Raw genomic sequence first — 11,950 nt, forward strand, 5'->3', positions numbered from 1 at the left:
ATAAATAGGGAGTGGAAAAGCTATTCTATGACAGGGCTATTCAACTACTGTATATTCTTATGGGGGCCAAATTGCAGTGTTTGTCACACTCCCTTTTAACGTGTGCTGTGTGTCCTGTAAGCATCATAGAGGGGGTCACGACCACGTTCCAGAGAGTCTTGGCTTTCAGGAAAGGGGTCATAACAGCTTATAGCCAAAACAGTTCAAACTCTAGAGCCAAATTCATAGGAAGAAAATAAATTCAACATGCCACATTGGCTTCAGAAACCGCCAGAAACCTGTTTAACACAGAGAGCGTTTGATTCTATCTGTTCTCTTCTACCATTCTTTAATGCAGAGGTGGCACCCGAAGTTCAAAAGTGATGTGGCAAAAGAGCCAGAGACAACAACTTCAATGGACAACATACTCTGTAGTTTAGTGAACTACTATAGCAGGGCTGAGCGTTATGCAGAGAATGGTCACAATGTCTTTAAATATTAATTTCACTCTATACACACAATGTTAAGCTGTGGACTTTGAAAAATCAAAAAGACAGACAGGTTTCAATGTAAAAAAGTATTTTAATTTATGGCGTGAAACCTATTATTTGTTCATCTGATTACAGTGCTCTCCTGCAATTATTAATTCTCACATTTAACACTATACACAGTAGACTTTGTAACAACGTTTTTTTTTTATGTGTAAGTCATAAAACCACTGTTGTTCACCTGGCCCACCAGAGGTTGGTTCCCTGACGCTCACTGTAGGAGCAGATTGCCTGTAAAATCCATACTGTATTTTCAAGTATTGACTTAAGGGTGTGAATACTTATGTAAATGAGATATTTCTCTATTTAATTTTCAAGAAATTTGTGAAAAATATTTAAAACATGTTTTCACTATGTCATTATGGGGTATTGCGTGTAGATGGGTAACAAAAAAAGATTTTTTTTTTATTTAAACCAGTTTGAATTCAGGCTATAACACAACAAAATGTTGAATAAGTCAAGCGGTAAGAATACTTTCTGAAGGCACTGTATATCAGTAGGCGTCACAATGAACTAGCTAGTTAAAAAAGACTGACGCCATAATGGCTACCAGTCTCTGTATTTGTGAAAGTTATGGTGCCACATCAATTCTCTTGTTCTGCATTTTATTGACATACCTTGTTTTCCATTAAATGTGTGTTTTCTCTCTCATGAGGCAGGAAACCAGGTAGGCAGGAGAGGAGCGTGAGCAAACAAAGAAACCAAGTGCAGAGTCAAACAATGAGGTGCTTGTGCAACCAAACGTAGTTGTTGAAAGGCAGGGTTGATGAGGCAGGGTTGATGAGGCTCTGTAGGCTGTAGCTAGTAGACCACTGTGACTGACAAATGAACCCACCGCAGTGAGTGTGGGGTTTACCGCTTGAAATCCCAGTGACAGGGTTGTATTCACAAAACAAAGGCAAATGGGCTGAAATTTGGGGAGTTATGTCAACTTGTCGAATAAGAAACGCTTGCTTTCTTTTCTGTTACAAAACATGTTATATATTTTTAAACATTTTTCTATGACATGAACTAATGAATATGTCTGGCAAACGCATTCGATGCTGCTGCTTTGAAAGTGGTGTGGTGGTGCCACACCAGATTCCAATCTACTGGGGCAAATGCGGCTCTGCCTTGCTGGCAAAGTACAAGGATGTTGTCTCTGGTTTTGAATCTGAATTTAGAGAACTGAATTTGAAAACTGAATCTGAAGTTGAATATATGACATTTATATAAACTTGAAATTTTTCACGTGTACTCCCTCTCCGGCCTCTAGGTCATCAGGCAGCTGATTATCCCGCACACCTGTCACCATCGTCTCGCGCACCTGCGCCTCATGACACTCACCTGGACTCAATCACCTCCTTGATTATCTTCCCTTTATCTGTCACTCCCCTTGGTTCTTTCCTCAGGTGTTATTGACTCTGTTTTCATGTCTGTCACATCTGCTCCCGCTCTCCCCCCCTGGCGCTTGAGGGCGCTGCATCACGCACTCCTATCATCCATTACGCACACCTGCCTTCCCTCGTCACACGCATCAGCGATATTGGACTCACCTGGACTCACTCATCACCTGTTATTACCTATATTTGTCAGTTCCCCACCTCTGTTCCCCGCTTCTGCAATTATTGTTTTTGCCTGTATTATTAGTTTGCTGATGCTGTTCCTGTCTCGTTCCATGTCCGTTCTTTATTAAATGTTTGACTCCCCGTACCTGCTTTCGTCTCTCCAGCGTCATTCCATGTGACAGAATGCAGAAGCCATCACACGAAGCATCGTGGAGTACTCGCGTTCCGGTTGGTATGGTGGCATCGGCTCTGGGTCGCCACCGATGAAACCGGGGGTGCCTAGCCAGCTTGTCGGGCTTCCACGCCCTAGCTGGCTCGAGAGGTTTCCTTGCCCCGGTTGGCTCAGATGGCGTCCATTCCACGTCGGGCCTCAGCCGGATCGTCAGTTGTTGTTCGCCCAGCCGGTCCAGGAGTTTTTTTGTTTGTTGTTTGTTTTGTTTTATTTTATTGGTGACGTTGAGGTGGATTCTGCCGCCGATGGAACAGGGCTATCACGCCCTGGCTGGCTCGAGGTTTCCTTACCTCGGGTTTGGCTCAGCGGCTTCCCATCCCACGTCACACTCAGCCCGATCGTCGGGCTTCCATTCCTCAGCCGGCTCGCCCACTCTCATGCTCTTGCCGGTTCGTTGGGCTTCCACGCCCCAACCGGCTTGCCCAGCGCCCATGTCTCGGCCGGTTCGCCCAGGTGGGACGCCGGGTGGCGCCCCTAGAGGGGGGGGGGTACTGTCACGTCTGCTCCCGCTCTTCCCAAGCGCCAGGCTGCCCTGCATCACACACTCCTATCATCCATTACGCACACCTGCCTTCCCTCGTCACGCGCATCAGCAATATTGGACTCACCTGGACTCACTCATCACCTGTTATTACCTCCCCTATATTTGTCAGTTCCCCTGCTCTGTTCTCCGCTTCTGCATTGATTGTTTTTTGCCTGTATTATTAGTTTGCTGATGCTGTTCCTGTCTCGTTCCATGTCCGTTCTTTATTAAATGTTTGACTCCCCGTACCTGCTTCGTCTCTCCAGCGTCATTCCATGTGACAATGTTGGTGCGTTGTTTGTGTTTCATGTTCATTGTTTCTTTTATTTATTAAAACACTCACTCCCTGAACTTGCTTCCCGACTCTCAGCGCACTCGTTACAAAATTATAGTTTGTAAACTTGATTCACAGATAATGCAATGTCTAACATATTGAAACTGAATATATAGTAAATATTCAATTTAAATATTCAATTAAATAGAAATTGCATTTTAAAATGAATGCAATATTCATTCAATTCAGTTTGAAATCATGAAATACAAGTTCAATTTATGAATTCAATGAAAAAATGTGTGCATTTTCAAAATGGTGGAATTCAAATACAATTTCTGTTGGCACTGAAATCCCTCCATAGAAGATTATTTTCATTTCTCCAACCATGACTCCTCAGTTTCCACTGTTCTTTATTTTTTACTGCCTTTAATTTTATTATTTTAGTCAGTGGGTTGGACTTTCCCCCATCCCCTTACGTTTCCCCTCCTCTCTATGATTTCCAATAATATAACCACTGACAAGGCTGTTGCATGACTACTGGGAATACAACACATGCTTCCCTTCGGGATCATAATACACACATCATTAAGGGTCACCTTGGGAGAGACTAAGGGAAGTTATCTAATATGTCACATTTATGTTCAATAATATACGTATTTGCTCGTATTGAGTGTGAGATTGTGTTATATCATGACATGTGTTGACCCGAGGTTCAAGGCTCGTATTGATCGTGTTAATGTATCTGTGAGCCATGTTCGCTGCTGAGCAGGCTCTAGGAAATGTGTCTATTAGAGCCCTCTGGGTTGTATTCAGTAGGTACAAAACGGAATAAAACTGAAAGAGGGAGGTACTATCTGAAATTGTCCAATAATAAGAAACTCTTGTTTTGTTTTCGTTTTCCGTTGCTGTTATCTTTTTCTACTGTGTGCATTAATGAATATGAACATGATGCAGTATACATGTGTCAGCTTCTAGTAGAATATCCAGGCTTCACTAGAATGTATGCTTTGGTTACCAAGTCATCCCCACCCCCACAGCAATACAGCCCTAATTGGCCAGTAGCACATGGTCATAGATAGGAAATAAGTCAGTTGATAGGAATATGTCCAATTGAAATCTAGTAAGTTCTGTGTGGAAGGGTATCTCCAATGTCGAGCATTGCATTTTTCAGGGAAACGCATAACACGATTAGCTAGGAAACCACAGTAAATGTCATATTGATTCCACAGTATTTAAAATCAGGATATTTACAACCAATTTCAAATGTCAACAACAGGAATCCTTTCAACACTAGGCTACTTAGGTTTTTTACATGTACAAATATAGATTTGTACAATAGATTTTAAAGTTACAACAACCCTCCTCATTATAACAATGTAACTCTCGTATAACATACATGAGTGCAAAACCTAAACCCTTCGTTTCCCCACACACTTAGCAGTTGATGAAAACACTCTGGGAAATATTTTCTCTCTCTTATTGAGCTGGCTGGCTTTTGAGAGGCAATAAAAGTGTCAGAATCCCCATCTCCTCCACAGGTTTGACAATGTCTATGGGCCATGTTAACCTCCATCTGCTGCAGCTTAGCAGAAGAGAAATTTAACACAATCAAGGATAAAATGTCAGAGAAGCATTTGCCAGGCAGCCCTAGGCCGAAAATTAGATTTCTGGTATCAGTCAATTTGGTTGTACCTCCTCCACCCTACCCCACACACCCCCTTCCTCTCATCTTCTGTCCCCTCCCTAGTCTTTCCCCCTCTTTCTTCCCTTCCTCTCTCTCTCGCTCGCTCCATCCCTCCCTCGCCTTCCACCAGAAAGGCTTATTATTCAATTTACCTTTGAGACCGACCGGCTGGTCTCAGGCTTTTCTTCAATTGTCCTTTTGCTTTCTTCCCAAAGATAGCCTCAGGTCCGAAATGGTGTAAAAAATAAAATTTAAATAAAAACAAAGCAAGCACAATATTTTCCTGGACATTTGGAGCGAGGTAAAAAAAAATATGCGGTCATCAGGGCTAAGATACTTTAAAGGTCTCGTCGGTGAATACTGAGCACTGTTGTCTCATTCTCATTACAGATCTGTTTGTGAGACATAATGCACTCACAATGACACAGAACTCCGTGGCCAGTGTGGGTATCTGAGCATAGGCATATCTGATATCTGATATACTCATATGACAGTCCTCATCTTGATGCTAAAGTAAGCATGACACATCCACATCCCTTCCTCTGAGCATTTTACATCCCCATCCCTTCCTCTGAGCATTACACATCCCCACCCCTTCCTCTGAGCATTACACATCCCCATCCCTTCCTCTGAGCATCACACATCCCCATCCCTTCCTCTGAGCATCACACATCCCCATCCCTTCCTCTGAGCATTACACATCCCCATCCCTTCCTGTCAGCATTACACATCCCCACCCCTTCCTCTGAGCATTACACATCCCCATCCCATCCTCTGAGCATTGCACATCCCCACCCCTTCCTCTGAGCATTACACATCCCCATCCCTTCCTCTGAGCATCACACATCCCCATCCCGTCCTCTGAGCATTGCACATCCCCATCCCTTCCTGTCAGCATTACACATCCCTTCCTGTCAGCATTACACATCCCTTCCTGTCAGCATTACACATCCCCATCCCTTTCCCTATAAGCATTACATTTTCGATTTTTAATTTTAGTAATTTAGCAGATGCTCTTATCCAGAGCGAGTTAGTGCCTTCATCTTAAGATAGCTAAGTGGGACAACCACATATCACAGGCATAGTAAATCATTTCTTTCTCAATAAAGTCATTACACATCCCTATCCCTTCCTGTAAGCATTCAGCATTTTTCCTTGATCATCACATTCACAACACAATGTATGATATCAAAGCCTAGCATTTTGGGTAGCAAAACAACAATCCACTTGGCTGCCAGCTCATTTCTCCCAGTGCTCAGCTATAATTCAGTATTAACAGTAAAGCATTTATACTGACACTCCACACAATCCTTTAGTCTACAGGCTTTTAAAAAATCACATTCTGTAAGTGGGCTTTTACCCACTGGGCTTTTGTGTCACCTCAACCAAAGCCCCTCTAAAATCCATACCTGGAATACAAAAGTAGCTAACTATCGGCTTAGGGTGCCCAACCAGGTGTGAGCCATACAATCCATGCCATTGACATGGCTTGCAAGCAGAGCCTCAGTCAGCTGAATTATTTATATGTGGCTCAATAGGCATGCTGCCTAACTTCGCTTTAATAATCCCCCATGCATTACAGAGACTAGACTACTCCACAACACTCTCCCACGACCTGTACACGCTGTATGAATGCTATTTTCTCTGCTATCATACTCTCAGCCCAGCTGCTTTATTTATTCATGGTAACATATTGCAGCAGCAGTAGCAGTGGTAGGGAGCACACAGCACAGCTCTGCAGCTACTCCTCTAGATGTGAAACATAAGACTCCAGTCATCTGTAATATCTTCTGTTTCCAGATGCGTTTTACAACCAAAATGGGAAAACTAAAGAAAAGAGGTGGCGGTGCAGAGATGTTCTGATAAGAGGGCGGCTGTTTATCCCTCCTCCTACCTTCTGTAGGATTTGTATTTAGTTCCTTCTCGTCGTCCATAACAGTTTTCATATAAACCCAGGCCTCTTTTCTCCTCCATTGCCCTCGGTCTCCGCTCTTGGTTATCCCTCCTCAGAGACAGGAAGTGATTGATCTAATGCTCCTAACGCTGGATAACACCATGACCTAATTTCACTGCTATAACAGCTAATGCAATAGAACATAATACAGATCCTCATAAGATACCGGAAAGCATATTACCATTAATTAATTATTACATTATTGAACAATCTGAATTATTGAGAAGACGTGCTTTAGCGGGAATTGGATTTGATCTGCACCAAGATGTATAAAGTCTATTCATCAAAACTGGCTCTATATCGAAGACTTTTAAAACAAGGACAGAGAGAGACGCAGACAGAAACAGGGAGAGAGAGAGAGAGAGAGAGAGAGAGAGAGAGAGAGAGAGAGAGAGAGAGAGAGAGAGAGAGAGAGAGAGAGAGAGAGAGAGAGAGAGAGAGAGAGAAAGAGAGAGAGAGAGAGAGAGAGAGAGAGAGAGAGAGAGAGAGAACAGCCTGGGTTATCATGGTGACCTTTGGGTGAGAGGGGACAGACAACGCCATGATAGAATTTCTGTAATCCTCACAGCTTCTGCTCATTCAACATGCATGTGGTGCACAGCAGAAATAGAAAATGAACAAGCACATGGACAACAGCCATCTTTCTTTTAGATGTGACATTGTACAGAGCTAGTCTGCTTCATAGCACTACTTGTACTACACTACCTATACTAATACCAGTATACTAATACTACTTTCCCCCATTGTCTTCGAAAGCCAAGTCAACAAACAGATTACCGACCATTTCGAATCCCACCATACCTTCTCCGCTATGCAATCTGGTTTCAGAGCTGGTCATGGGTGCACCTCAGCCACGCTCAAGGTCATAAACGATATCTTAACCGCCATCGATAGGAAACAATACTGTGCAGCCGTATTCATTGACCTGGCCAAGGCTTTTGACTCTGTCAATCACCACATCCTCATCGGCAGACTCGACAGCCTTGGTTTCTCTAATGATTGCCTCGCCTGGTTCACCAACTACTTCTCTGATCGAGTTCAGTGTGTCAAATCGGAGGGTCTGTTGTCCGGGCCTCTGGCAGTCTCCATGGGGGTGCCACAGGGTTCAATTCTTGGACCGACTCTCTTCTCTGTATACATCAATGATGTCGCTCTTGCTGCTGGTGATTCTCTGATCCACCTCTACGCAGACGACACTATTCTGTATACTTCTGGCCCTTCTTTTGACACTGTGTTAACAACCCTCCAGGCGAGCTTCAATGCCATACAACTCTCCTTCCGTGGCCTCCAATTGCTCTTAAATACAAGTAAAACTAAATGCATGCTCTTCAACCGATCGCTGCCTGCACCTGCCCGCCTGTCCAACATCACTACTCTGGACGGCTCTGACTTAGAATATGTGGACAACTACAAATACCTAGGTGTCTGGTTAGACTGTAAACTCTCCTTCCAGACTCACATCAAACATCTCCAATCCAAAGTTAAATCTAGAATTGGCTTCCTATTCCGCAACAAAGCATCCTTCACTCATGCTGCCAAACATACCCTTGTAAAACTGACCATCCTACCAATCCTCGACTTCGGTGATGTCATTTACAAAATAGCCTCCAAAACCCTACTCAATAAATTGGATGCAGTCTATCACAGTGCCATCCGTTTTGTCACCAAAGCCCCATATACTACCCACCACTGCGACCTGTACACTCTCGTTGGCTGGCCCTCGCTTCATACTCGTCGCCAAACCCACTGGTTCCAGGTCATCTACAAGACCCTGCTAGGTAAAGTCCCCCCTTATCTCAGCTCGCTGGTCACCATAGCAACACCTACCTGTAGCACGCGCTCCAGCAGGTTTATCTCTCTGGTCACCCCCAAAACCAATTCTTCCTTTGGCCGCCTCTCCTTCCAGTTCTCTGCTGCCAATGACTGGAACGAACTACAAAAATCTCTGAAACTGGAAACACTTATCTCCCTCACTAGCTTTAAGCACCAGCTGTCAGAGCAGCTCATAGATTACTGCACCTGTACATAGCTCATCTATAATTTAGCCCAAACAACTACCTCTTTACCTACTGTATTTATTTATTTATTTTGCTCCTTTGCACCCCATTATTTCTGTCTCTACTTTGCGCTTTCTTCCACTGCAAACCAACCATTCCAGTGTTTTTATTTTTTATTTTACTTGCTGTGTTGTATTTACTTCGCCACCATGGCCTTTTTATATTTTTATTTATTTATACATATATTTGTTTGCCTTCACCTCCCTTATCTCACCTCACTTGCTCACATTGTATATAGACTTATTTTTTTTCACTGTATCATTGACTATATGTTTGTTTTACTCCATGTGTAACTATGTGTTGTTGTATGTGTCGAACTGCTTTGCTTTATCTTGGCCAGGTCGCAATTGTAAATGAGAACGTGTTCTCAATTTGCCTACCTGGTTAAATAAAGGTTAAATAAATAAAAAATAAAAAAATTGTCAAATAAAATTGCTGAATGGTTTTTGGTAACCCACTACTACCAAGTAGACTCTCCTCACAGATGCTAACAGAGAGTGTGTGTGTGTGTGTGTGTGTGTGTGTGTGTGTGTGTGTGTGTGTGTGTGTGTGTGTGTGTGTGTGTGTGTGTGTGTGTGTGTGTGTGTGTGTGTGTGTGTGTGTGTGTGTGTGTGTGTGTGTGTGTGTGTGTGTGTGTGTGTGTGTGTGTGTGTGTGTGTGTGTGTGTGTGTGTGTGTGTGTGTGTGTGTGTGTGTGTGTGTGTGTGTGTGAAAAGCAGAACAAACTGAAGCAGCCAGTTTAGTTTCGAGAAACTCATCTACATCCAACTCTGACATCCCCAACTGCCACTCCAAATCTGTAACCTTTGGATTTTGACAGCCGGTGTACAGCATTCTGCGGGGGCATTTGGGGACGCAGCGGCAGTCTTCTATTCATGTGGTATTACTACCTGTGGACTGGTGCACCCTGGTCTCTTCCTGGCTGAGCTGCGGGCGCTCACTTTCACAGACACAGCACAGCTCTTTAATTGGAGCACTATCAGCGTGAGCTAATGCCACTTCAATTACCTGCCCATAAACCCCATGGTTAAGACAGAGCAGCACTGCAGAGCCCACAGCTGACAGAGAGAGCAAAGAGAGTGAGAATGTCTGTGTGTTTGTGGCATCATTTGGAACTGGACACCAATGTGAATATAAATATTTACACCAATATTGTTTAAAGGGAATAGCAAGGCAAGGCAACTCCCATGATGACTAATGGGGTAATGCTAGTCAGTCAGTTTCCCCATGTCATAAAAGGCTTCCTAGAGTTGAATAGGATAAGTGTGTTGTAGGGAGAAAGTGACCCTAAGCTTAGTTCAGGGAAACATCCTATTTTATGATACAAGGATACAGGATACAATTATGGCACAGAGACGATTTCCAGATGACCTCCCCCGCATGTCTGAGAAACACACACAGGAACATTTGATAGAGAAAAACAGATTTGGTTTGGAATCTTTGTTTGACAAGAGTGATTCCTGTTTGTTTACTAGTAACGTGGTGGCATTTGGTGACCTCTCTGGTTCAGTGCTAGACGCTGTGTGATTTCGCCAGTGACTAAATTCGCAGTGACAATCAGATTCTGAGTCTTGCTGTATGGCATGCTCTCATCAACATGACTCCGTCTTAACTTATAAATCACAAGAGACTCCAGCATTGCAAACCGGCAGAGAGATTTTTCCGGCTATTCCATCATATCTGATTCTGAGATGCCCACTTTTCCATTCAGACTAGAGGAAAGGGTTACAGGGGTCATCAAAAGTGAATCTGCCATCAAGGAACAGTATGACATGGAGCCCATAGTAAACTATATGATAGAAAAAACATATTTCATCATCTACAATTCAATTTCATGTCATCTATTTCCCTGGGGGAATACATTATCTGTCAAAAAAAGATTTCATTTTTTTTTTTTTCATTCCAGGATTATAGACTTTCAAGGAACATATCTTTCGATTTCAACAACTGTGCATTTTCTTTAAATTAATCACCCTCTCAACTTTACTTTCTTGCCATATTGCAGATAGAAGTAATTAAGTCGAACAAAGTACCTTAGCTCAATTAGCCAACCAAGCCAACCTCTGAGTATCCCCCAGGTGAATATCCTGTCGGAAAGGAATGATAAATGACCTGCACTGGACCACTAACCAAAGGATAGCATGTTAGTATGTTCAACACATCATATGAGTCACAACACACAAACATAGCAGTGGCCATGTTTAACACAGTCACTCACAACACAACATAACACAACACAACACAAACAAAAAGTAATGGCCGGAGGGAGGGAGGCTGTTTGTTGGGCTGTTGAGCATACCTGACCCTGCAGAGTTTGGGCTCTGGTTGGTGGCTAGCAGTGTGATGAAGTCCTGGCAGGTGTTGGGCTGCAACAGTGGGCTGTCGTCCAGACAGAGGTCAATGATGAGGGCCACCGCCTTCTCACAGTACATATCATGGTCCTCTCTCTCCTCCGCAGAACTCATTCTCCTCTGTGAGCCTGAGTCCCACACAGTCTTTAGCTCTCATCCAGGACTTGAGAAGTAAAGTGGGGGAAAAGCTAAGGCAGAAGAGTGATGGTGATGGTGATGGTGCTGCATGAAAAATAGATGCAACTTCCCGCTCTCCTCTTATTCTTGCTCTCTCTTTGCCTCTCAGGCTCCTGGAGCCAGTCAGTGTCAGTATGTGTGTCTTTGTGTGTGTCTGTGTGTGCGTAAAAGAGAGTGTGTGGGAGGGGTCTTAATGAAGCAGTGGGACCCCCCAGGTATTCCCAGAGCAGGAGTGTTGCATCATACCATATGCATGCTGAGAAAGGAAGAAAGAGAGAGGGCTGACCCTCACATGTGTGCTCTCTCTCTCTCTCTCTCTCTCTCTCTCTCTCTCTCTCTCTCTCTCTCTCTCTCTCTCTCTCTCTCTCTCTCTCTCTCTCTCTCTCTCTCTCTCTCTCTCTCTCTCTCTCTCTCTCTCATAGCATGTGGTAGGATACAGTATGAATATAAAGGAGCGATCGCTCTAGCTCTCCTCCTCTTTTTGTCTCTAGAGGTCTTTCCACAGACTGTGCGTGTATTTTTCTTATGCTCATGGGTACATAAATGTGCAGTATGTAGAAGACTGTACATATTACTGTCATGTTACTGTAAATAGGGATGGGATTTACTGCATTTCATCAATTGA

The 11,950-nt window shown here is 43.6% G+C and overlaps 1 protein-coding gene across 1 annotated transcript in view; it reads right to left on the reverse strand.

The window, feature by feature from the left end:
• LOC139561557 (synaptotagmin-6-like) overlaps window positions 1-11,483 on the reverse strand; it is a 45,216-nt gene extending 33,733 nt beyond the window's left edge. The window contains exon 1 of the mRNA XM_071378789.1: window positions 11,097-11,483. Within this exon, the coding sequence (XP_071234890.1) occupies window positions 11,097-11,262 (166 nt within the window). The 5' untranslated portion in view covers window positions 11,263-11,483. The remainder of the gene's footprint in view (window positions 1-11,096) is intronic.
• Between the last annotated feature and the right edge of the window lie 467 nt (window positions 11,484-11,950).

The sequence above is a fragment of the Salvelinus alpinus genome, chromosome 2, assembly GCF_045679555.1.
Source record: "Salvelinus alpinus chromosome 2, SLU_Salpinus.1, whole genome shotgun sequence".
Lineage (NCBI taxonomy): Eukaryota > Metazoa > Chordata > Actinopteri > Salmoniformes > Salmonidae > Salvelinus > Salvelinus alpinus.